General features: G+C 43.1%; 1 protein-coding gene across 1 annotated transcript in view; it reads right to left on the reverse strand.

Moving 5' to 3' along the window:
• LOC141148157 (uncharacterized) overlaps window positions 1–27543 on the reverse strand; it is an 86501-nt gene extending 58958 nt beyond the window's left edge. The window contains exons 1-6 of the mRNA XM_073635338.1: window positions 27388–27543; window positions 21812–22080; window positions 19549–19734; window positions 12678–12766; window positions 9419–9764; window positions 4578–4751 (exon numbers count right to left, since the gene is read on the reverse strand). Of these exons, the coding sequence (XP_073491439.1) occupies window positions 4578–4751; window positions 9419–9764; window positions 12678–12766; window positions 19549–19734; window positions 21812–22080; window positions 27388–27422 (1099 nt within the window). The 5' untranslated portion in view covers window positions 27423–27543. The remainder of the gene's footprint in view (window positions 1–4577; window positions 4752–9418; window positions 9765–12677; window positions 12767–19548; window positions 19735–21811; window positions 22081–27387) is intronic.
• Window positions 27544–27884: the final 341 nt, after the last annotated feature.

Raw genomic sequence — 27884 nt, forward strand, 5'->3', positions numbered from 1 at the left:
GTAACCCAATGCGCCGTAAAACTTAGGTAACGTCCCTGTCCATGCCTGCTGGACCATGAGTCAGCGGTAATATGCACCTTACTGCTGACCGCCCTGTCCAGCGAGGCATGGACATTGCCTTCCACATGCCGGTAGAGAGCCGGAATCGCCTTCCGTGAGAAAAAGTGGCGTTTGGGTACCTGCCACTGAGGAACCGCACATTTCATAAACTCACGGAAGGGGGCAGAGTCTACCAACTGAAAAGGCAGCAGTTGAAGTGCTAGCAATTTTGCCAAGCTAGCATTCAACCGCTGGGCATATGGATGGCTGGGAGCAAACTTCTTTCGGCGGTGCAGCAGCTGGGGCAGGGAAATTTGCCTGGTACAATCTGACGTCGGTGTACCAAAAGCAGATTGCCCACAAGTACTTGGCTGTGACACACCTAATTCTACACCTTCATTCCTCTCACTGCAGGTCTCAGAGAGGACTGAAGGTATAGTGGGGTTGGAAATCTCAGCTGATGAGGAGCAAGGAGAGGTCCTCTTTGTTCTTTGGTGTGGGTCTTTTAGATACGCTTGCCAACGAACTGCATGGCAGGTCAACATATGTCTGGTCAAGCATGTGGTACCCAAGCGGGAGATGTTTTGGCCACGCGAGATACGCTTGAGACATATGTTGCAAATAGCAGCGGTGCGATCTGATGCACTTGTCTCAAAAAAGGCCCACACCAAAGAACTTTTTGAATAACGCGCAGAGACTGCAGCGCCCTGCACATGTGGAGCTTTGGGGTGTGATGCAGTCAATGTGCTGCCCTTATGATGTGCCACCTCCTCCTCCTCCTCCTCTGTCCTATCAGGCACCCACGTTGAGTCAGTGACCTCATCATCCCCTCCCTCCTCATCACTGGAGCAAACCTGGCAGTATGCTGCAGCAGCGGGAGCATGACTGCCAGATTGCTGTCCTTCTTGGGCACCCCCTCTGTCCGTGCTCATGTTACTGCCTTCATCGAGCTCAGTATCATCATCAGAGCCTTCCAAACGCTGGGCATCCTCCTGGAGCATGTACCCAACACTGTGGTCAAACAGTTCGAGGGACTCCTCAGGAGGACATGGTGGGGCTAGGGAAGGAGTCACTGATGACATTGAGCCGAGGGAAGAGGCCACTGCTTTGCCAGACAAAGTACCCTGGGCATGGGTGAGAGAGGATGAGGAGGATGTGGACGGCTTGGTCATCCACTCGACCAAGTCTTCCGCATGTTGCGGCTCAACACGGCCAGCTGCTGAAAAAAAGCCCAAGCGTGTCCCACGGCCACGTGCTGATGAGGATGCACCGTCTCCACGACCAGCACTAGACACAGAGCCTGCTTGCCCTCTCTTATTGGCTTGTGACTGTCTGCCTCTCCTTCTTGGCCTTCCAGACATACTAATGGCCTGTAGCTGCACTAAGCTGGGATATGTATATATATATATATATATATGTACTGATACTGCAGCTAGCAAAATCAACTGCCTGCCTGTAGTATGAGAACACCACCAACCTTCTACAGGTAGCTTTAGCTGAACACTGTGAGGTGGACGCACCCCACTAACTTGTAGGTTTAGCTGAACACTGTGAGCAGGATGCACCCCAGTAACTTGTAGGTTTAGCTGAACACTGTGAGGTGGACGCACCCCACTAACTTGTAGGTTTAGCTGAACACTGTGAGCAGGATGCACCCCACTAACGTGTAGGTTTAGCTGAACACTGTGAGGTGAACGCACCACACTAACTTGTAGGTTTAGCTGAACACTGTGAGCAGGACGCACTGCACTAACTTGTAGGTTTAGCTGAACACTGTGAGCAGGACGCACCCCACTAACTTGTAGGTTTAGCTGAACACTGTGAGCAGGACGCACTGCACTAACTGTAAATAGTCTAGCTGCCTGACTGTGGTACAAATAGGATCAAAAGAACACCAGCAATTTTCTTCAGGTAGCTGTATATACTGTAACAAGACAAGCCTGCCTGTCAGTAAGAAGATAACAGGAACGGATCTAGCTGAACACTGTGAGCAGGACGCACTGCACTAACTTGTAGGTTTAGCTGAACACTGTGAGGTGGACGCACCACACTAACTTGTAGGTTTAGCTGAACACTGTGAGGTGGACGCACCCCACTAACTTGTAGGTTTAGCTGAACACTGTGAGCAGGACGCACTGCACTAACTGTAAATAGTCTAGCTGCCTGACTGTGGTACTAATAGGATCAAAGGAACACCAGTAATTTTCTTCAGGTAGCTGTAAATACTGTAACAAGACAAGCCTGCCTGTCAGTAGGAAGATAACAAGAACGGATCTAGCTAAACTGAATACAGTGTATATATATATATATATGCAACACCTGGGATGCATATATATATACACAATACACTGTAAGTGCAGCTAACTGACTGACTGTTCTGCCTAATCTATCTAACTCAAATCAAATGTCACTGTCTGTCTCTCTCTCTCCCTCTCAATGAACGCCTGAACACACACTACACAGGGCCGCCGTGCAGGCGGCCTTATATAGTGTGGGGCGTGTACTAAATCCCCTAAACCATAATTGGCCAAAGCCTCCTTGGCTTTGGCCAATTACGGCTCTCTCTACTGACGGCGCTGCGATGCCGCAGTGAATTATGGGCCGTGACGCGCCACACGAATTTGGCGCGAACGGCCCATAACGTTCGCAATTCGACGAACGATCGAACAGCCGATGTTCGAGTCGAACATGGGTTCGACTCGAACACGAAGCTCATCCCTAATCATCACCATCCACCCCTTTGTCCAGCATCTGCCCATGCCCCCATGCCCCTTCATTCTGGGGTATTATTAAGATCTGGGGTATTAATAAGTCCTTACTTTGCTGCTATAATGACTTTTCTTCTTCTGGGAAGCCCTTCCACTAAATGCTATATTTTTGGCCAGCTTTGCTTCCATTAGACCACAAGAGTATTATTGATATTGAGCAATGATAGTAAGCCCCCCAGTCTATTTTGCAATTCATCCCAAAATGGTTCTGTTTTTCTTAGATCAGGGCTCTTGCCAGACTTGCCAAGGTTTTCCAGCCTCATCCTAAAATATCAGTTCAGTGCAGACCTCACTTTCAGCACAAGGATCATTATCATTCTACACCAGAAAAAGGCTTTTTCCCAAAAGGGGAGGCAACAGAACAGCAAGCTGTGAAACAATGAGCAGCCCTAAGTAATCAACCCCCTGCTCCAGTGATTATAGGGGAGCCAAACTAAGTTTACCTAGCAACCTACTCTACACTAGGAGGGTGCTACATAATAGACATGTGCAATTAGTTTAGTTCCAAATTATTTTTTTTTACCGAATTTCGACAAATTAGTTCATTCCGAAATTTCAGAATTTTCGAATTTCCGAGTTTTGAAATTTTCAGATTTCTGAAGTTTTGAATTTCCGAATTTTCGAATTTCCGATTCTTCGAAATTTCAATTTTCGAAAGTTTGGAATTTCTGAAAGTTTGAAAATTCTGAATTTCGGAAATTTAAAATTTTCAAATTTCCAAAATGCCGAAATTTCGAATTTTCAAATTTCTGAAATTCCAAAGTTTGGAAATAAGAATGAAAATCTGAAGATTCAAAAGAACAAAAACCCGAAAATTTGAAAAAAATTAAAATCTGAAAAAATAACTAACTAATAATAACTTAACAATAACTAACTAGTAATTATAGGTATTGGAATTTCTTTTCAAATTTGGCTGTTAGTGAACGTAACACATACAAATTTATTCGAAGTTGCGAATTATCCGAAATAACAAATGCCGTAGCTAAACGAATGGAATGTAAAGAATTAATAATAATAAATAACAATAATAATAATAAAAATGTTATTATCAATATTTATCATTAATTTGTTCCGTTCCATTTGTTTAGATGCAGCATTAGTTATTTCAGATAATTCGTAACTTCAGATAAATTTGTATTTGTTACGTTCACTAGCAGCCAAATTTGAAAGGAAATTCCAATACCTATAATTTAATAGTTAGTTATTGTTAGTTATTATTTCAAATTTTCAGATTTTTGTTCTTTTGAATTTACGGGTTTTCTTTCTTATTTTCGAATTTTCACATTTTCAAAGTTACGTAGTTTTGGATTTTTCGAATTTTCGAATTCCGAATTTACGGAAATGAGAAAATTGGGAAATTTGTAAACTTGAAAATTCAAAAATTTGGATTTTCGAATTTCCGAATTTAAGAATTTACAAAATTCCGAAAAAAACAAAAAATGAATGAAACGAAAATGAAAACGAACAGATTTTTCGGCAGTGCACATGTCTACTACATAACATATGTAAAAATACCCCTAAAATATAAAGAACAATTTACAAAGCTAAATGTGAAAGTTGTTTTTATTTTCAAACCAATTAGGGACTAATTTTGGCCAAATTTTTAAGAATGCAAAATTTTAAATTTTGCATCATAATCGCTCCTGCTGAAAATGCTGTATTCATCCCTATTGTTTCCATTATCATAGAGTAGAGGAGGTGAGATATTCTGGTAGTAGGATGGAGGACACTGTATATAAACAGTATGAATGATTTTATGTGAGAACTCACGTTTCCGTATCATTTCTTTTATTGTCTTTAGACTGTCTGTGTATTTCTTATATTCTGTAAATAAGAATAAATCCTCGGCATAGGTTTTTATACTGTGCTGGTGTCTCAGTATCCGTTCCTTATCTTCAGACTCGCTGCTCAAGTCATCAGCCACCACAATCACATTTTCCCTACCTGGAATAGAGAAAAAAAAATTGATTTCATTATATTTATAAGGAAATAGCAAACAAAGTCATTAGCATGCGACTCAATTTTAAACAAAATGGAACACCTGGTCTGGGATAGTTCTAGCCCTGGGATATAACAGAGGGTGGAATCAAGAAAGGTGGGGATGGGTCGCCAGAATTATATTTTCAGTGGCTATTCAGATTATTAATGGACCCTCATTGGGAAGGGGGGTAACCCAGAGTTAAAAATCCCCATATGTGCAGTCTAAAATAGGGTGCCAAACAAATATCCAGAAATCTAAAATCTTTTTATAAGAAAATTAGTTTACAGTAGACATGTGCAATATGTTTAATTCCAAATTTCCTGTATTTCCGAAATTTTGAATTTCCGAATTCTCAAATTTCCGAGTTTTTGAATTTCTGAAAATTCAAAATTTCAGAAATTGGAGAATAGGGAATTTCGGGAATTGGAAATTTCGCGAATTGGAAATTCTGGAAATTGGAAATTGGAAAATTTTCGGAAATTGGAAAACTTCGGAAATTGGAAAATTTGGAAATTGGAAAATTCGGAAATTTTCAAATTTGAAAATTCGGAAGTTTGGAAATTTGAAAATTCGGAAATTCGGAAATTTGAATTTTCAGATTTCCGAATTCCGAATTTTGGCATTTCCGAATTTTCAAATTTCCAAATTTCTGAAAAAAGAATTAATACATTTACATAATGTAGCAACACCCATATGAGTGGGACATCCAACATTAGCAGCGATTTATTCTTCCAAAGCAAACACACCTTTTCACACTGGTACTGACCAGTACTCCAATGTTTCTCTTCTCCCACAGTTTCTCTCCCTCACTCAGCTAACGTGACCCCAGTGCTGATGGAGAGGGGGCAGGGGAGGGGCAAACAAGGATGATGTGCTGTGCTGTAATGGTGCACAATAAAAACTTGTGGCTTTAAGTAAATAATAGGCCAGACTTGATCTACCCACTGGCTTGTATACAATCTCTAGGCAATTTGCCAAGGCACCCCTTAAGACATCTGAAGGCACCCCAGGGTGCCTATGCACCCTCAATAAAGCGTTCCACCCACATTTTTTACTTTTCATGATGCAGCAGTAAAGAGTGCATTAATTGCAATTTGGCATATCCTTTTTTTTTTAAACACTTACTGCTGTATTTCTTAATAGTATTTCTACTTCCTCCTCCTCGGCCGCGCACGTCATTTCCGGCTTTTCAATGTCTCCTGGAATATGCGTGTCATCAATCCCAGGGGACAACAGGCATCGCCCGTGTTAAGCTGCTACCCATCAGAATGTGCAACCGAAGTGACATTGCGTTGCGGCCATCTTGGTACACCCACACTCTTCCGCAGTAAGCCTAGAGTTAGAAGTCAGCAATTGGACATCTTTATACACCCACCGGAGTCTTGCTTTTCACAGATATTTTTAACAGTAAACTCAGCTTATATATACTGTATTTCACTATATAAGCTGAGCTTACTGTTAAAAATAACTGTGAAAAGCAAGACCCCGGTGGGTGTATAAAGATGTCCGCTTGCCGACTTCTTATGCCCTGTACACACAATCGGACATTCCGACAACAAAATCCATGGATTTTTTCCGACGGATGTTGGCTCAAACCTGTCTTGCATACACACGGTCACACAAATCTTGTCGAAAATTCGGAACGTCAATAACGCGGTGACGTACAACACGTACGACGAGTCGAGAAAAATGAAGTTCAATAGCCAGTGCGGCTCTTCTGCTTGATTCCGAGGATGCGTGGAACTTTGTGTGTCGGAATTGTGTATACACGCTCGGAATTTATGACAACAGACTTTGTTGTCGGAAAATTTAAAGACCAGCTCTCAAATTTTGTGTGATGGAATTTCCGATGGAAAATGTCCGATGGAGCCTACACACGGTCGGAATTTCCGACAACAAGCTCCCATCGAACATTTCCCGTCGGAAAATCCGACCGTGTGTACGGGGCGTTGACATGGATTTAATGTTTTAATACAGTGTAAAAGAAGGGATTACATAAAAAAATAACAATTCTGGGTGGAACTCCCCTTAAAAAAATGTACTAAGCTCTGGAATAGGCGTTTTCCTGCTGTAAACACATTTTTGAATTCAAAGATTTCAAACTCAATGACGTTTATTTGGCACCCTTTTTTAGACTGTATATATGGAGATCCTCAAATCTGGGTAACCCCCCCCCCATTTCCCAATGGGTGCCCCTGTTTTGTAGAAAGTTCCAAACCAGAGCTATTAGTCTACCATCTGTTATATCCCAGGGCTTGAACTATCCAATGTCCCAGACCAGGTGTTCCATTTTTTTTAAAACTGAGCTGCATGCTATTGACTTCTGATTGTTTTCTATTTCCTTATGAAAATCAATCTATCTTTTTGCCTTTAGTAACTCCAGGGCTTTTTTTCAGGGGGAACTTGGTGGAACTGAGTTCCACCACCTTTGGCTCAGACTCTTTGGTGCCTGCTCACCACAATCACTTGTAAACACAGAAGTCTGGTTTCTGTGTTTACAAGTGACAGCTCTGCCCTCTGTATGTAATGCAATCCTGGTATTTAATACCCCTTTAAGACCCTCCTACTGTTTTCGTGAAATTTGGCTAAACACACCCACTATTTGATGTGATTTGGAGGGTGTATGTAGGGGGAGGGGATTTGTGGGGCCGTGGTTAAGTTCCAGCACCTATTGTTTGAGAAAAAAGCCATGAGTAAATCAATCCCAATATGTCATAGAGATTGAAGGTGTTCTTCAACCTTCACATCATTATGAATTATCCCAGGTGATTATGTGATCTTAAGAGTCCTCCCTCTCCATTGTTTCCATGCCTATAAAGTCCGACTTTTTGGATACTATATTAGTACCCTCTTCTGTTCCCCTTAATTTACGGATGTGGCAAAATGAGTGCTTCCCCTTCCTATTTTCCACATTTAAACCTCAGCCCTGAAGAAGGAGGAGTTTGACCCCTGAAACGTGTTGACTGTTTTGTGTTTTCCTGCTGTAGATTTGTTTTATCATTTCAAGATTGTGGACTCTTGGATGCTTGTGTGCTCGGGACTCTTATTTAGACTGTATATTTACTGATGGTAGAATGTTATATATAGGGTAGAGACCATCCCTGCACAGAACCGTTCTTGTCCTGTATTCTCCCTTCTCATTGGATTGACAGCTGGATTTAGTAAAACAATTGGCTGATAAAAGAGCGGAAGAGCGAGGATTAGAGAGGATAGAATCAACCCATTACACATTGGGTTTCTAACAAAGAATGAAGGAAGTCCCTACAGAGAACTTCCTGTGAGGAAATGCCCTACCACCCACCACTTTCACCTGATGTTACAGCGGCCATTCCATCTTGGTTCCAGAACCCGGCCTGCCTCATCACATCTTCACCTCCTCGCCAATCCATGTCACCAGGGACTCTGACAGCTGCAGGATGTCTCCCTCTTTCTCCCCTCCTTTATGACCCTCCAGAGCTGCTTCTTCTTTACAAAGTGCTGCCTTCAGTGCCATCTCTCCACCGCTACTAAGGACCGGATGCCCAGCCTCACCAGAGCGCCCCCATCTCTCCACTGCTACTAAGGACCAGATACCCAGCCTCACCAGAGTGCCCTCATCTCTCCACCGCTACTAAGGATCGGATGCCCAGCCACACCAGAACGCCCTCATCTCTCCACTGCTACAAAGGACCAGATACCCAGCCTCACCAGTGCCCTCATCTCTCCACCGCTACTAAAGACCGGATGCCCAGCCTCACCAGAGCACCCTCATCTCTCCACTGCTACTAAGGACCAGATACCCAGCCTCACCAGAGCGCCCTCATCTCTCCACTGCTACTAAGGACCAGATACCCAGCCTCACCAGAGCACCCTCATCTCTCCACTGCTACTAAGGACCAGATACCCAGCCTCACCAGAGCGCCCCCATCTCTCCACTGCTACTAAGGACCAGATACCCAGCCTCACCAGAGTGCCCTCATCTCTCCACCGCTACTAAGGATCGGATGCCCAGCCACACCAGAGCGCCCCCATCTCTCCACTGCTACAAAGGACCAGATACCCAGCCTCACCAGTGCCCTCATCTCTCCACTACTACTAAAGACCGGATGCCCAGCCTCACCAGAGCACCCTCATCTCTCCACTGCTACTAAGGACCAGATACCCAGCCTCACCAGAGTGCCCCCATCTCTCCACTGCTACTAAGGACCAGATACCCAGCCTCACCAGAGCACCCTCATCTCTCCACTGCTACTAAGGACCAGATACCCAGCCTCACCAGAGCACCCTCATCTCTCCACTGCTACTAAGGACCAGATACCCAGCCTCACCAGAGCACCCTCATCTCTCCACTGCTACTAAGGACCAGATACCCAGCCTCACCAGAGCGCCCCCATCTCTCCACTGCTACTAAGGACCAGATACCCAGCCTCACCAGAGCGCCCTCATCTTTCCCTCTTTTCAAAAGGCAACACAGATTACCAAGTATGGAAGCATGCACAATTCTGAATTTGCAATTTTAGAATGTCGGCATAAAAACATATACACACTTTAGTTCTGCTATAATGACCGGTGGATCTTGAAGGTTGGACAGACATGGCGGACTCAGAGGTGAAAACACACTGAAATATTTTCTAGGATAATGAGCACTCACCGAGGAGATTTGACATGTCCCGGAGCTCTTCATTGTACAAGGAATCTGCAACATCAGTAATGTTGAGTCGTCCTTGCTTTTTTGTGTGATACAGAATGGCGAACTGACATGTTTCCAGTCCTGAACGGAACGTTTCATAATCATTAGTTATGTAGACTGATTTGATGTCAAGGAGTCTCCTGGGATCATCTACTTTCAGACTTCTGATAAGCCAGGTGTAATTACTTTCTGCCGACCTCGAGAAGATGCCGATCTGATATGGAGGAGGTGGTGACAATGCCAATCCAGTTTTATGCCATGTACGCTCCCCATTGTTTTTAGAGTCGCTATTCCCAGTATCACCTAACTTTATAAAAGAAAAAAAAGTTGTTAATGTCTGAATAGTATAAATGGATACATTTATTAAATTATCTTTAAGGAATAATTGATATCAGTGTGAAAGCAGCATTATGACTTCATTGTCCTACACCATAAAGTGGACCTGAACTCAAAAAGTAATAGAAAAGCCGGCACCAGAGGGTACAAAGCTAAATGTTGAATTAATAGCGCATTTAATAAAATAGAAGACAAATGGTCACTCGCCATTCTAAAAGATTAGGGAGTATGTAGCAACATCATGAGGGTCAGCTTTGAAGTCTCCTTCACTGTTCACCTTCACCGTCAAGCTTGACAAAAAAGCCATAGGCTTCGAAACATGTAGCCACGCCCCCTCATCTTCTCCCACCATGTGACATAATTTTGCTATGTTCCCCGCTGTCATCTCGATCTATTCATGTTGGCTTAAGCAGCTTCTGGCATTGATCCTCCCCCACATCTTGACGGTGAAAGTGACCACAAAGCCAACCCTCACTAACTCACTAGATGCTCTCTCTTTCACTAGGTTTGTGAGTGACCATTTGTCTTCTATTTTATGTGTATAATGTTTTCAAAAATAAACAATAGAAGGTATTCAAGTGATGAAAGGCATGTTGTATATGTATTTGAACAAGCTCACTATTGAGTAAGCGACAAGTGTGGTAGAGGAAACATATATGAGTAAGTACTTCAGAAAGTAATTTAGATGTAATTCAGAAAAGAATTATGGATTAGGCAACAAAAGTGAGGGTTGAAACTCAAGAATTCCAAGTTAATGGTCTCAGTACATAGCTGAATTCTAGGATTTCATCCCCTTTGTAAAAAGTGAAGGCACACCATGAATTATGTCCAAGGAGGTGCATGACATCTTCTGGACTTTGACTCTATTATACATATCTGACAGGTTCATAGTACTCCAGGAAGACGAAGATGCATCCTTTGGATTTCTGCATCTTCAACTGTAGAGTTGCTGCAGCTGCTATGCCTGCCCCTTCCCGCCCAGTCACCGAAGCCTTGATATTATGTGAACACATTTGCAAAATACAAAGGCTTCTGTGAATGGGCAGCATAGGGGAGGGATGGGAAGAACTGCTGTGTGTCTGCTTCTCTCCTCTCAGTTTCTGTAGTGTCTTTCAAGAGATGTCCAGCAGACGTCCGGGATATGTCCTGCACCTCGTTGGACTTAACTCATAGTGTGCCTTCACTTTAGTGGATGAATTCCTGGAATTCAGCTTTAACATGCCATGTTTGTCATCTTATCTGTTTTTGTTGTTCAATCAATAATGGATAAAGGATAAGCTGCACAGCGACCCCGGGAAATACTGGTGACTAGTTATTTCCTTCTGTCTACTTTTAGGGCTCAGCTTCCTCCATATGGGTCATCATCAAAACCCTATCCAGTCACTCAAACACCCCATATCCTTTAGCTCCATAGTATGGGAATAGAAAAAGACTGTTGTGATTACATCCCTAACTTAATTGGCTAAAACATTCTATTTGCCTGTTTGGTGGATTATTATGTTAAATGCAAGCTACAAACTTTACCCCCTCATTGCATGTACATCTTATGTGTGAACTTTGCCATGCTGTATATTGTATACGGAGCAAAATTCCATACCCCTCAATTCATCCCATGGAGCAACAAAAAAGTGTCTTTTTTTCCCCAAAAAGTGTCAAAAAAACAAAAACAAAACAAAAAACATCTTTAGTACATCTCCACAATACATGCTGTGACAGGACAGGGCCACATCGCATTGTAGAAAGAGACTGGTGGCACCCGGGGTTCTTATCCATACAGGGTGAAGGGTTCCAGGATGCATATCTCATAGGGAGGAAACGGGATTAGTAAATCCTGGAGCTTGGAGGCTCCTTAGAGACTTGGGGGCACTGTTCTTCCCACTGACACCAATGATGGGGCACTATTCCTCCCACTGACACCAAAAATGATGGGGCACTATTCCTCCCACTGATACCAATGATGGGGCACTATTCCTCCCACTGATACCAATGATGGGGCACTATTCCTCCCACTGAAACCAATGATGGGGCACTATTCCTTCTACTGACACCAATGATGGGGCACTATTCCTCCCACTGATACCAATGATGGGGCACTATTCCTTCCACTGACACCAATGATGGGGCACTATTCCTCCCACTGATACCAATGATGGGGCAATATTCCTCCCACTGAAACCAATGATGGGGCACTATTCCTCCCACTGATACCAATGATGGGGCACTATTCCTCCCACTGATACCAATGATGGGGCACTATTCCTCCCACTGACACCAATGATGGGGCACTATTCCTCCCACTGACACCAATGATGGGGCACTATTCCTCCCACTGAAACCAATGATGGGGCACTATTCCTCCCACTGATATCCACAATAGGGCACTATTCCTCCCACTAATAACAAAGATGGAGCACTGTCCGGCCCCTCTAAAGTCTGAAGAACAGTAAACTGGCCCTTTGTTTAGAAAGTTTGGAGACCCCTTGTCTAGATAATCAGACTTAGCACCATCTTGGCATGAATGGTGATTTGTTTAAGCCCTCATTCACATCTGTGCATGGGAAGAACGTGCATAAAATTGCACAAGTTCCTGCAGTTCATACAAATGCCATCCTTAATGACACCCTAAAATGAATTGGCTTCCCGAACACACCAAATGCTTCGAAAACATGCATATAAATGCACATGTGTGAGCCCAGGATAATGTAGAAACAAAAATAACTGCAATGTCCATGACTTTCTGTACTGAATGGGGCCTGATGGTATTTAGCAGGAATCGGTAGCACTGATGGCAAGCCTTAAAGGTTTGCGCAATTTCTGCCTTTCATCGCCATACACTTTATTCTTATTATCTTCATAAATGAAAAGGGTAAAGTCTCATACATACAGATCTGGAAAATATTGAAAATGGAGAAGGTAGAGAAGGTAGAGAAGAAAATAATCCAGGGCTCTCCTTCTTCTGAGATGTCTTCACACCTAATGTGGATAAAACACAAAGCTATCAATAACATGGCAATCTCAACAAAGAACAAAAACTGGACAATGTTCTGTATTGTTAAAGATAAAACTGTAACCTGCTTTTACACCCCCATCAACATGCTACTGAGCTACAATGGATACATCTGTGTCTACTCACGGCTCTGCAGATCATACTGGAAACCTGGACTTTTTCGTCTAGCAGCAGGGTTGTAGCTATCAAAGAGGAACTGAAAATTGCTTCTATAGCTTGAAAAGCTGGAGACCATTAATCAAAATTTTATCAAGGTAGGAGGTGGTATGGTGGAACAACGGAATGGGCCTACATCCCAATAAATCTAGAAAATGGAGAGAACTCCCCCTTACGGGACTTTAATGGCCCAAATGACAAATACGTCAGAATAAAGTATGAAAAAGTTATACAAATATGATTGAAATCTAAAACAATGAAAGTGGCTAGTAACATCAAAAGTCAACATGAATAACAAGGGGAACGTGGGAACATGAAGGCTCTAGAGCGGTCACGGGACTACCGTGATGGGAGTCACCATGACAGAACATGCAGACCACACCCTAGATGTGGGTGTGGTCTTCATGTTCTGCCATGGTGACTCATGGCAGAACATGCAGTTGAATTCAAACCAGACCCCTAGATGTGGGTGTGGTCTGCATGTTCTGCATGTTCTGCCATGGTGACTCCCATCACGGTAGTCCCGTGACCACTCTAGAGCCTTCATGTTCCTATGTTCCCTTGTTATTCATGTTGACTTTTGACGTTATTAGCCACTTTCATTGTTTTAGATTTCAATCAATTTTGTATAACTTTTTCATACTTTATTTTTGACGCATTGTCATTTGGGCCAATAAATTCCCGTAAGGGGAAGTTCTCTCCATTTTCTTGATCAAAATTTTGGACCAGTCAAGCATTTCTTTGCCAGGTGGAGATGATTTATAGAATGCACTTTCACACCCTTTTAAATTGTTCTACTTATGCAACCCTTTAAATCTGGGGTGTCAAACTTGACTTTATTGCGGGCCGTATCAGCATTATGGTCGCCCTCATTGGGCCGCTTGTATCTGTAAGTCTAGATGTCCAGAGCACCCCCTCCCCCTATACCAGACCCTTAATCTGAGCATTAGTTTTTCTGCAAATGCAGACCAAGGAAAGAAAGAAAAAAATGTCATAAGACATGACCCGCTCGTCTTCTTGTCACCCACTTGTAGGCAGGTTGAAGTATATAGTCTAGTAAGCCAGCCCCCCCCCACCACCACCACCATCAGAAGTCGAGAGTCCCCCACCTTCTCTTACATCACAGTAACCCCTCCCCTTACCATGTGTTGCTGCTTCTGGGAAGGACCTGGGGGCAGAGCTGGAAAAAGCAGAAAGTCCAGGGTCTGTAGGAGGACCAGAGGAGGGCTGGAGTCTGCTGAATGCTGAGACCGTAGGAGGAGGAGGCGAGAGGGTTCAGCGGCTGCACAAAGAAGCACAGGATCTGTAGGAGGAATTCTGTCCTCTGTGCTGCTGACTGCTAAGACAGTGGGGGGAGGGGGGCAGAGACGAGGGGTTCCGCAGCTGCAGGAGAGCTGTGAGGGCCACATGAAATGATCTGAAGGGCTGGATTAATTCCGCAGGCCTTGTATTTCACTGATTGGTACTTAAAGCCTGCTTTAACCAATTAATTAGGTTGGTTTATCTTTATGTTCATAGGTGTGCGCAGCCCATTGAATTAGGGTGTGCACCCCAAAGCTCAAACACACATGCCTTTCTCTGCAGCCTCAGCTGCACGGGACAGTGAATGAATCGAAAGTGCTCTGGGCTGAGTGGCTTCCTGTTCATTCACAAACTGAAGCATAGTAAACACAGTTTACTATGCTTCAGATATGGATACCGTTAGTGAGTGTGTTCATTTAGAATAGGAAGGAGCCGGTAAATGACATATTTACTAGCCCCTTCCTCCGCTCTCCACTCCTCCGCTCTCCATCCTAAAGCATACCCCACAGCAGCCGGGGGGAGAGGGGGGAAGCCAGCAGCACTGCAGCGCGGGGGGGGGGGGGGAGCTTGGGGAGCCTGGGTAGTAGGGGGAATTGGCACCACATGTAGGGGTTGATTTACTAAAGCTGGAGAGTACAAAATCTGGTGCAGCTCTGCATAGAAACCAATCAGCTTCCAGGTTTTTTTTTGCCAAAGCTTAACTAAACAAGCCATAGTCAGTAGCCGATTGGCTACATGCACAGCTGCACCAGATTTAGCACTCTCTGGTTTTAGTAAATCAACCCCATAGTGATTAGGGTGTGCCCAGGCACACCTGGCACACCCCCTGCGCACGCCTATGTTTATGTTACTTTTACTATGTGACGTTCAGTATCTGTAATATCCTAGTACAGCTTTATTATATTATATTATGTACTATATTATGACATTTTTATTTTAATCGTTTCCATTTTCACTACGTATCTTATTTTAAACCCAGTTATGTCATCATCAAGCCTCTCTGCGTCTCTATGTAAATGCAACAAAAGAAAAATGTGTGAGGACCACCTAAAAATCCAAACCAGACCCTTAATCTGAGCATTAGTTTTTCTGCAAATGCAGACCAAGGAAAGAAAGAAAAAAAATGTCATAAGACATGACCCGCTCGTCTTCTTGTCACCACTTGTAGGCAGGTTGAAGTATATACAGTCTAGTAAGCCAGCAGCTGGCCCAGGCTGGGAAAGGGTTTCCAGCTCAGTTCCTGAGCTTTTGGTCCTAGCCGGCCCACCTGTGCTATAAAAAGGGGGGGTGGCAAAGGCCCAGGATCTGGTGGGTCCAGCGAGTTTTGGCATCACCTGTAAGCACGGGCATGGCTGCTGCAGAAGAAACCAGAGTTTTCTGAGACATCCAAGTCATAAACAATGCCATAAAAGACTCTCATGTCATGTAGGTATGCCTGGGCAACTACAGTATTCTAGTTATAAGTACATAGTTACATAGTTAGGTTGAAAAAAGTTCACCTAGTTCAACCAATAAAAGGAGGGGGGGATACCCATTCCCATATACCCAATCCTATACCAACAGTTGATCCAGAAGAAGGTGAAAAACCCCCAGAAAAGCATCATCCAATTTAGTCCAGCAGGGGGGAAAATTCCTTCCTGACCCCCCCCCCCCGAGAGGCAATCTATTACCTGGATCAACTTGACCTATAAGGTAAATGTTAGTATTCAGTTATATTATGTACATTTCAGGAAGAATTCAGGCATTTTTAAAAACAATCTACTGAGTTGGCCAGAACCACCTCTGGAGGAAGTTTAGTCACATTTTCACAGTTCTTACTGTGAAGAAACCTTTCCGTATTTGGAGATGAAATCTCTTTTCCTCCAGGTGTAAAAAGTGCCCCCTTGTCCTCTGTGATGACCTTGTGAATAACTCAACACCAACTTCATTATATGGACCCCTTATGTATTTATACATGGAGATCATATCCCCCCTTATGTATTTATACATGGAGATCATATCCCCCTTATGTATTTATACATGGAGATCATATCCCCCCTTATGTATTTATACATGGAGATCATATCCCCCCTTATGTATTATATATGGTGATCATATCCCCCTTATGTATTTATACATGGAGATCATATCCCCCTTATGTATTTATACATGGAGATCATATCCCCCCTTATGTATTTATACATGGAGATCATATCCCCCCTTATGTATTATATATGGTGATCATATCCCCCTTATGTATTTATACATGGAGATCATATCCCCCTTATGTATTTATACATGGAGATCATATCCCCCCTTATGTATTTATACATGGAGATCATATCCCCCCCTTATGTATTTATACATGGAGATCATATCTCCCCTTATGTATTTATACATTGTGATCATATCCCCCCCCCCTTATGTATTTATACATTGTGATCATATCCCCCCCCCTTATGTATTTATACATGGAGATCATATCCCCCCCTTATGTATTTATACATTGTGATCATATCCCCTCCCCTTATGTATTTATACATGGTGATCATACCCCCCCCCTTATGTATTTATACATGGAGATCATATCCCCCCCTTATGTATTTATACATGGAGATCATATCCCCCCCTTATGTATTTATACATGGAGATCATATCCCCCCTTATGTATTTATACATGGTGATCATATCCCCCCTTATGTATTTATACATGGTGATCATATCCCCCCCCCTTATGTATTTATACATGGTGATCATACCCCCCCTTATGTATTTATACATAGTGATCATATCCCCCTTATGTATTTATACATGGAGATCATATCCCCCCTTATGTATTTATACATGGAGATCATATCCCCCTTATGTATTATACATGGAGATCATATCCCCCCTTATGTATTTATACATGGTGATCATATCCCCCCTTATGTATTTATACATGGTGATCATACCCCCCCTTATGTATTTATACATGGAGATCATATCCCCCCTTATGTATTTATACATGGTGATCATATCCCCCCTTATGTATTTATACATGGTGATCATATCCCCCCCTTATGTATTTATACATGGAGATCATATCCCCCTTATGTATTTATACATGGAGATCATATCCCCCCTTATGTATTTATACATGAAGATCATATCCCCCCTTATGTATTTATACATGGAGATCATATCCCCCCTTATGTATTTATACATGGAGATCATATCCCCCCTTATGTATTTATACATGGAGATCATATCCCCCCTTATGTATTTATACATGGTGATCATATCCCCCCTTATGTATTTATACATGGAGATCATATCCCCCCCCCCCCTTATATATATTATACATGGAGATCATATCCCCCTTATGTATTTATACATGATGATCATATCCCCCCTTATGTATTTATACATGGAGATCATATCCCCCCTTATGTATTTATACATGGTGATCATATCCCCCCTTATGTATTTATACATGGAGATCATATCCCCCCTTACTTTCTTCTAAATAAATTCAGTTCCTCTAATCTTTCCTCATAGCTGAGCTCCTCCATGCCTCTTATCAGTTTGGTTGCCCTTCTCTGCACTTTCTCCAGTTCCCCGATATCCTTTTTGAGAACTGGAGCCCAAAACTCAACTGCATATTCCAGATGAGGTCTTACTAATGATTTGTAGAGATGATGTCTCTCCCTCTGGAGTCCATACCTCTCTTAAAGAGGTTGTAAACCTCCAAAAAAAAAAAAAACCTGCAAGACAAAGGCAAAATGAGCTAGTACTAGCTCATTATGAAATACTTACCTTAGTTTGAAGCTGTTGCAGCGGTCCACATTTCCTGGACCTTCCTCCGGGTTCGCGGGCACCGGTGCTGTGATCGGCCGGAGCCACAATGACGTCACTCCCACGCACGCTCGCGGGCTCCACGGTCATGGCACGGGCCCTAAAGAAAGGGCACCAGCGGGCCGTTTCTTCAGTGCGCATGCGCCAATGACGTCAGCAGAAGCGTATATACTGAATATCTCCTAAACTGTGCAGGTTTAGGAGATATTCACGGTACCTACAGGTAAGCCTTATTATTGACTTACCTGTAGGTACAAGTGGTGCAACAGAGTTTACAACCACTTTAATACAAGAAAGGACTTTGCTCGCTTTGGAAACCGCAGCTTGGCATTGAATGTTATTATTGAGCTTATGATCTACCAAAACCCCAGATCCTTCTCCACCATTGATTCCCCCAGCCCCCTAGTATATATGATACATGCATATTCTTAGCCCCCTTTAGGGAAAGGGTGTTGTTCATGTTGAACTGTTATGCCATATTTCTCTAAGTAAAGTTACATCAACTGTTCTGAGCCTGGTATGAAGTTATTCCAAAGGGGTGCATGTTGGTTCTGACGTATCAATAGAACCCAGAAATGTAAATGCACTACGGGGTATGAAGTAACACTGTTACAAAAGGGTTAACTCGGCAAGACACAGAGGAAGAGGAGTGTGGTTGTTAAAGAGTAACCAAGCACAAGTTCAAGACACAAAGCAACCAGTTATTAGGCATGGTACATGGTAAGGTGGCAGGTACCTCCAGTAGCTAGGGGGTCGCTATTTGACTCCCTCCTGAGCTGTCCACCTCCCATAGCAAACGGGATCAGACTAGCGTTATGGAAATTTATGACCTGGGCACAAGGTATAGGAAGCTAAGAAGTTAATGAGCACACATAAGCTTCACATTAGGTGAAGCAGCGGGACCCCGTTCTGTTACTGGGAGTGAAGTAACAGAGGTACGCTGGACTGGTGGAGTAGGCACAAGCTCAGTACATCCCTCCTAATGCAACGTACATCAATTACAGTTATGGGGCAGCACTTTTCAGAGGAACTCTGTATTTTTACTGCCCACAGTAAAGGCTTATCTCCAAGTTGGGGAACTGCCTTAATGTTAGAATTTTCACATAACCACAGTCTCTGTCTGGTCCAGGGCATCGATGAGCACGCTTTGCATGCAAGGTACCCCCATTAGCACGAGTGCAGATGACCCCGCCCACACGTTGAATGAGAACTTTTATATACAAGACGGCAGGATCTACCGGGTGACGTCATCGGCCATACATGGACATGATCATATCTGGTAAAGGACGTCACTGACACTTGTCCTCGGACTGAACCCTTCGCTCATCCCCACTGAACAACCAGGAATTTTTAGCACTTCCGACTAGAAAATCTCTGCCATTATGGAGCTGGACAAAACAACCATGTGAAGGTATCTCCAGTTTTCATCAGTCAGCTCCATTATTTGTTCAGCACACTGAAATATACATTTTACCTTCTGAAAGAGCTGTACGAAATTCTTTTAGTTTCCTTCTTGCAGTTTCAGATTTTTCTTTTTCAGGAATGAGGATGAGATGAGAGGACAGACGGTCCAGGGATATCTGTGTCCTCAGGATTCTCCTTCTCTCTTCTTCACTGATATCATCCATATCATCCAACAGAATCACCACCTTCTCTCTGCCTAGAGGAACACAGCACAAGGGGATGTTAGTCCAGAATTTCCAGTGCTAAACACAACAAAGCATGTCCAAAAATATCCTAGACCTCAGATCTATCTCTATTTCTTATCAAATCCTATAATGCCGCGTACACATGGTTAGATTTTCCCACGGAAATGTTGGATGTGAGCTTGTTGTCGGAAAGTCTGACCATGTGTAGGATCCATCGAACATTTGCTGTCTGACTTTCCGCCAACAAATGTTTGCTAGCAGGTTCTCAATTTTTCCACCAACAAAACTTTGTTGTCGGAATTTCTGATCGTGTGTACACAAGTCCAACGCACAAAAGTTCACGCATGTTCAGAATCAAGCAGAAGGAGCCGCACTGGTTATTGAACTTCCTTTTTCTCGGCTCGTCGTACATCTCATATAGCACCATGTTCCCATGTTCATAATTGTCGGCCAACATTTGTGTGACCGTGTGTATGCAAGACAAGTTTGAGCCAACAACCTTCGGTCAAAAATCCACAGTTTTATTGGCGGAAAGTCCGATCGTGTGTATGCGGCAAAACTGAACTCTATCCCTCACCAGAATCAATGCTTCCTGCCCTTATGTCTTGTGCTGCCACCATTCTGTTCACTATTGACCCCTGACTAGCTGAAGTGCCATTAACAAGATTGAACCATATAGTCATAAAAGAAAAGATGAGGCTGGAGGTGTGAAGAAGGTGAAGTAGGCAGTTCAACTTCACCCACTCTGCCTCAGTATACTTAGATCAATGACCAGAAGACCAGTCCATCACCAGTTGTTGTCCAGGTGTATAGACCCAGAGCAGGTAAATTGTAAGTTCACAATAGACTATTCCACCAACAAAAATGCACAAACTTTGCAGCCAATGAGGACATCCTGTGTTGTCTATGTAGGAATCTGTCTCTGTTCTTCACCCAAACCCCAACATTTAATCTTACCCTTAAAATAAACCTTTGCCACTTAATACAATCCTTAAGTTAGCCTTCAACCTAACTCAAACACCTGACTCTGACCAAAGACCTAGGAGTGGAGAAAAGAAAGGGGGAGAGAGAAGGGGAGGAGACAAGAGGAGGAGATATTGAGAGATACAAGATGGGAAAGGGAGAGCAGGGGAGGAGAGAGGAGAATAAAAAAAAAAAAAAATAGAGAGGAGGAGAGGGAAGGGTGTGTGGTGAGGAAAGGACAGGGAAAGACAGAAAAGAAGGAGAAGGAACTAGAGAGAAGAGGAGAGCATGGGAAGGAGGGGGGAAGAGGGAAGATAGGGGTGAAGGGGATGAAATGAGAGATGAAGAAGGGAGGAGAGAGGAAGGTAAAGAAGAGCAAGTAAGGAGAGAAGAGGATGGTAAAGAAGAGCAAGGAAGGAGAGAAAAGGATGATAAAGAAGAGCAAGGGAAAAAGAGAAGAGGAAAGGAGAGAAGGAACAAATGAGAGATGCTGTAATAAATGGGAAGGGGAAAGAAGGGAAGGAGAGGAGGATAAAAAAGGGAAATGAGAAGAGGTGTGTAGTGAGGGAAGAAGAGGTAAAGACAGAAAAGAAGGAGAATGAACTAGAGAAAAGAGGAGAGCATGGGAAGAAGGAGGGGGGGGGGGGGTAGGAGATGAGAGGAAAAGAAGGAAGGAGAGGAGAGGATGGTAAAAAATTGTGAGAAAGAAGAGGAGAAAGAAGGTGATTTGAAAAGGAAGTGAGAGGAGGGGAAGAGTGGAGAGAAGAATAGAGAGGAGACTGAGCAAAACAGACCCAACCCTGATCAAAAACCTAGAAGAGAAAAAAGGAGAGTGAGGGAGGAGGGCAGGAGATGAAAGGAGTAGATGGGAGAGAATTTGAGACAACAGATGGGAATGGATAAGGAGGGAAAGAAAAGGGACAGGGGATGTAAGGGCACTGGCCAAAAAAAGTACATTGGATAATCAGGGTAAAGCCAGACCTCCTTATCTGAGTATGTGTTTTTGGGTCAGTGATGGAAAATACTCGGGGGAAGTCCAGCATTTTCAGAATGAGCAGTCAGCAGTGGCAGTCTCCATGTTTTTCTTAGGAAATTAGCCTACTTTAAACAAGATGTATCCCTTACCCAGAATTTTATTCAAATATTGAAGTTCTTCTTCATATAAAGCTCCCTCCACATCGGTGATATTAACCCGTCCCTGGTGCTTGGTGTGATAGAGAAATACGACAGAACATGCATTCACGGTCTCCATCCAGACACGTCTGTTGTTGTTGGTGATGGGAAAATGTACCACGTCAATGTGATCTGGAATTTCCTTCATGATGAAGTCCTCAAACCATCGAAAGCTATTCTTAGGTGCCCTGGTGGTGATCCCCACCACATGCTTCTTGCTGCTGTACCATAAATGTATTTTATTATTATTGACAGAGCATATTCCAGAATACACAGTGGTTTACCAACCATAGAAAGCAAAACAGAGGACATACATACAAGAAATACACAGTTATATTCCTGGTGAGATTCCAGAGCAGCTGGGCAGCAATTCTAGCTATAGATTGTTCCATCACAAAAAGAATGTTAATATTGATTCTGATGTATTATAAAATCAGGAACATAATATTCTTTTCTCTTATTTACACAGATGCTGCTCATTGCTGTTTTAAAGGAAGAAACAACTACAGTTTGCTTTTTAAAAGTCAGTAGCCACTAATACTTTAGCTGCTGACCTTGAAAAATCACACACTTAATAGTTCCTGAGGTCCAGCGCTGTCTTCTCAGTTCTTCTTACCAATGCAGATCCCCAGCATCGCCATCTTGGATACGGGAGCCAGCTGTTGCTTCCTGAACAACAACATCCATCTCCCCACTGTGCACAAGAAAATGTAAGGTTTGACATGTTGGGTATCTATTTACAGTGTTAAACCTCGTCTTTTATATTTTACAATCTTTTGGTAATTTATTGCATTTGTGTGCCTTAAAATTAACTTTAGTGTATTTTGCACTGAAATTATGCATTTCCTAGACATTTGTGACATTAAAAAAATGGAACTACCACTATTTTATTCTCCAGGGTGTCTGCTTTCAGAAAATAAATAATGTTTGGGGGCTTTTATGTAATCTTCAGGCCTAAAATGATCTTTTAAACATGTGTGCAAAAAATGCAACAACAGCTCTGGCAGCAAAAGGGTTAAACAATTATTATTGGTGTTTTGGTGGGGGGGGGAGGCTTATTCATGGAGGTGGGGAGGGAAGGCTCATTGATGGAGGTGGGGAAGGAAGGCTCATTGATGGAGGTGGGGGTAGGTTCATTGATGGAGGTAGGGGGAAGACTCATTGATGGAGGTGGGGAGAGGAGGCTCATTTTTGGAGGTGGGGGAGGGGAGGCTCATCGATGAGGGTGGGGAGGGAAGGCCTCATTGATGGAGGTGGGGAGGGAAGGGTCATTGATGGAGGTGGGGGAGGGAAGGCTCATTGATGGAGGTGGGGAGGGAAGGGTCATTGATGGAGGTGGGGGAGGGAAGGCTTATTGATGGAGGTGGGGAGGGAAGGCTTATTGATGAGGGTGGGGAGGGAAGGCTCATTGATGGAGGTGAGGAGGGAAGGCTCATTGATGGATGTGGGAGGAGGCATATTGTTGGGGGTGGGGGGAGGCTTATTGATGGGGTGTGGGAGGAAAGGCTCATTGATGGAGGTGGGCAGACAAGGCTCATTGATGGAGGTGGGGAGGGAAGGTTGGTCTGTGTAGTCCGATCCAAAAGAAGAGCTATTTTAAATTACTGAAAAAAGTGAATGCTGGTTCTGATAGAAAGGTGTCAGATCACACAGAGCATTGCAGTTTGTTGTGTATGGGACTGTGTAGCTGCAATCCCATCAGGCTGCCCATGTTGACCCGTGTCCATAGCCCATAGTGCTTATAATGGGCACGTGAGCATCAGAACTGGACCACGCAGCAATGAGACCCCAAATCTCTCTTTTACCTTTAAAATCAAAAGATTAAAAAAATTATAATTTTTGATCTTTTTGCTTAAAAACATTTTTTTACTTCCACCCTAGACCAGAAATGGCATCATGACATTTCTCTGGTCCTCCAAGGCCATAGAGGTGATCATGGGACAATCTGGTCTCTGTTCTTCTCTGTGACCAGCCGGCCGCACTGTAGGATCGTTTCTCGGGCACACCAGTGAAAACAGTAAGTACGAGGAGGACCGGTATCGCTTCTGAAAGCGATCCAGCAGCTAATGAGCCGCTCAGACTGTTTTCATGAGAAAGCCAGCCACTGGCTGAATAAAAATAAATACTGGGGTTATGACTATAACATTGGTAAATCACTTCAAAGCCACAACGTATACATATGCATCTGAGTGCCCCATTACATCAATTTTTCCTATCAGAGCGCCCCCTTTTATCAACTGTCCCTATCAGAGTACCCCCTTTCATTAACAATCCCTATCAAGCTCCCCTTTACATCAACTGTCCCTATCAGAGTACCCCCTTACATTAACAATCCCTATCAAGTTCCCCTTTACTTCAACTGTTCCCATCAGAGTACAACCCTTACATTAATGCCCAGTACACACGGTCGGATTTTCCGACGGAAAATGTGTGATAGGACCTTGTTGTCGGAAATTCCAACCGTGTGTGGGCTCCATCAGACTTTTTCCATTGAATTTTCCGACACACAAAGTTTGAGAGCTTGCTATAAAATTTTCCGACAACAAAATCCGTTGTCGGAATTTCTGATCGTGTGTACACAAATCCGACGCACAAAGTGCCACGCATGCTCAGAATAAATTAAGAGACGAAAGCTATTGGCTATTTACCCGTTTATAGTACAGACGTACGTGTTTTACGTCACCACGTTCAGAACAATCGGATTTTCCGACAACTTTGTGTGACCGTGTGTTTGCAAGACAAGTTTGAGCCAACATCCGTCGGAAAAAATCCTAGGATTTTGTTGTTGGAATGTCCGATCGTGTGTACGGGGCATAACAGTCCCCATTAGAGTTCCCCTTTACATTATCTGTCCCCATCAATTTGGGGGGGGTTACTTAGAACCCCCAAACATGATATGTATTTTTAAAGCAGAGGCCCTATAGAATAAAATGGTCGCTGTTGCAATTTTTTATGTCACGCGGTATTTGCGCAGCGGTCTTTCAAATGCACTTTTTTGAACTTTAGTGCAAAAAAAAAAACACAATATATAACCCATTTTTTTTTGTTTTGCAAAATATAAAATGTGATGTTACATCGAGTAAATACCGTGTTTCCCCGAAATTTTTTGGCAATCAAAAAGACACAGTGGGGCTTATTTTCGGGGTAGGGCTAGCTATTTAATGTGCTGTCTTCTTGCCCCCTCTCCCTCCCTGCCTGGCAGGAATCCCCAGTATTGAAGTGAATCAAAAGTGGTTGTAAACTCCAAGAATCCTTTCTATTACAGTAGAATATAACGAAAAAGGTGTGTGTTTCTGTTCAATTGTGTCACATACCTTCTCACAGCACCGCTCGGTGCTTCCATAGCTCTCTCCCACGATCAGAGCATTGCAGAGGGAGGGGGGCTGAGATCTCCCACTGACAGGCAGGAGAAGAAAAGATCAGCGCTCCCATAGCCCGCCGCGATCCAGCATTGCAGAGGGAGGGGGGCTGAGATCTCCCACTGACAGGAAGGGGAAGAGGAGGAGATCAGCTGAGCGCCGAGTGGCTCTGTATACCGAAGGTATTTGACTACAGGTTAGATTACAGAAACACACACACACTAGGGCTGATTTTCGGGGTAGGGCTTATATTGCAGCCCTCCTTGAAAATCGGGGTAGGTCCTATTTTCGGGGTAGGTCTTACTTTCGGGGAAACACAGTAGATACCAAACATGTCACACTTTTAAATTGCACACACACCCATTGCAACGGTGATAAACCTTGTAGCATATAAATGCTGTGTAAATTGACGGCGCTATATAAGTACCTAAAATTAGTACATATAATTAAATATATTATATGTATCCGTCACGCTTCAAAATATTTTGAAATTTTATTTGGTATAAAAACAAAAGTGTTTTGGAAAAACACAAAAAAAAAAGATTCTTTCAGTTATTTTCTATACTTTTTTTTTGTCTTTGTGATATTTAGGAGTCCTATTGCAATACATTGTAGCTGTCTGCCATACAGATAATAGCAATGAGGGGTTTCATTGGGATTTAACTCTGTCTTCAGGATCATCTCTCTCTATTAGTTATAGTATTTAGCCATTGAAAATGAAAACACACTGAGAATCAGTAAATGACGGGATAGTAAGTGATCTCTTAGTGAATTAGGAAAAGCTGGTTCCACATTGAATGGCCATTGAATCGTGTGTGTGTGTGTGTGTGTGTGTGGGGGGGGGTGTGTGTGATTATTTTTGGATTTTGCCCTATATACAATCAGAAGATTGGGGGTGAGCGCTGTTTCATCCTGTTTTTTGTGTTACAAAATACATAATGATACATCAGAGACATCACTTCTACATTCTCCCTCCCTTTCTATTTCCTGAGTAATCAGCAGTGGAAAATCAGCAATTTTTGGAGCTAAGCTGTGTCCTGGGAAGGATCCCTCGGGGGAGGACTCAGGTCTGAAGTCTATGTAGCGCTGGGGTTGATTTACTAAGGCTTGGTTCACATATATGCATTTTTTTTTTAGTGTGATTTTAGTGCCTTTTTTTGGGGGGTTAATTCTCCTTTAAGGGGGTGTGGCGGGGGGGCGTGTCCTATGCCTACATACATTTGGTAGTAGGTGTCCCTTATTTTCATCTCAAAATGTTGGGAGGTGTGCCTGTAGGTACTGGAAATATCGCCTAAACCTGCACCGTTTAGGAGAAATTTGCCATATACACTTGTGCTGACGTCATCGGCACTGAAGAAAGGGCACGATCATGACCGCTGGCTCCCGCAAGAGTGACGTCACGTGATTCCGGCCAATCACAGAGCCGGAGTCCTCGGCCCCGGAAGGAAGAGGGGTGAAGATGGACGCGGCCACCAGCGGGGACAACGCGGGGTTCGTTTGCAGGTAAGTGGCACATAATGGGCTAGATGCAGGAAACAAAAGAGGAAATAAAACCCATCAAGGGTTACTTCCTCCTTAAATGGATCAAAAACTTGTATTGAAAAATGCAAAATGTATCTGCAACCTGCAACCTGCACGGGTCTGAAAGTAGAGAGTATCACGTCTGGTGCAGATGATGTATGGCAGCCAATCAGCTGTAAAATTCAGCTTGTTCAGTGAAGCTTTGACAACAAAACCTGGAAGCTGATTGGTTTCTATGAAGAGCTGCACAAGATTTTACACTCTCCATTTCTAGTAAATCTCCCCCCCTCCAGTATAACAGTCATGTGGACTCTTCCGGGGAGAATCGTATTTCTTTATACATTCAGCAATCTGCCGGAGTTCCTTTCCCGGGGAACGATCGGCATTAAATACAACCAATCAGCACCCAGCTGGAGGAATCCCACATTTCCAAGGACTGAGGAGTTCATATGATTGTATGGGGGGGGGGGGGGGTCTATTCTGGGGGGAAGTAAAATTGTGGCCTTTAGCCAGAATTGCTGGCAGGAAATTCCCACTGACAATGTGTACAGGCCTGATCAGAGTTCTCTCCCCTCCCCCTCTCTTCTTCCCCCCTCCCCCTCCCTCCCATTATATACAGTAATACAGAGAGGAGATACAATGTGTTACCTTTGAGTAAACTGTGAGAAGATGTTCCAACTCATCTCAGTCTGGGGGGATCTTTCCTTCTGTCCGTCCCCTCTGTATTGTTCTGTCTGTCCTCTGTACAGATCTCTTCCTCCACTTACTTTCACTTTTACTTTAGTTATAAATTCTTCGTCATGTCTGCCCCTCCCCCATAGAAGGATCTGGAGTGTCAGTATGATAACACTCACTGCTCACTGCAATAAAGGCGTACACAACATTGTATCATTGTATCATTGTATCATTATATCATTATATCATTGTAGTATTATATCATTGTATCATTATATCATTATATTATTATATCAATATATTATTATATCATTGTATTATTATATCATTGTATCATTGTATTATTATATCATTTTATTATTATATTATTATATCATTATATTATATTGTATAATTATATCATTATATTATCATATCATTATATCATTGTATCATTGTATCATTGTATCATTATATTATTATATCATTGT

This window comes from Aquarana catesbeiana, linkage group LG06 (assembly GCF_042186555.1).
Source record: "Aquarana catesbeiana isolate 2022-GZ linkage group LG06, ASM4218655v1, whole genome shotgun sequence".
NCBI lineage: Eukaryota > Metazoa > Chordata > Amphibia > Anura > Ranidae > Aquarana > Aquarana catesbeiana.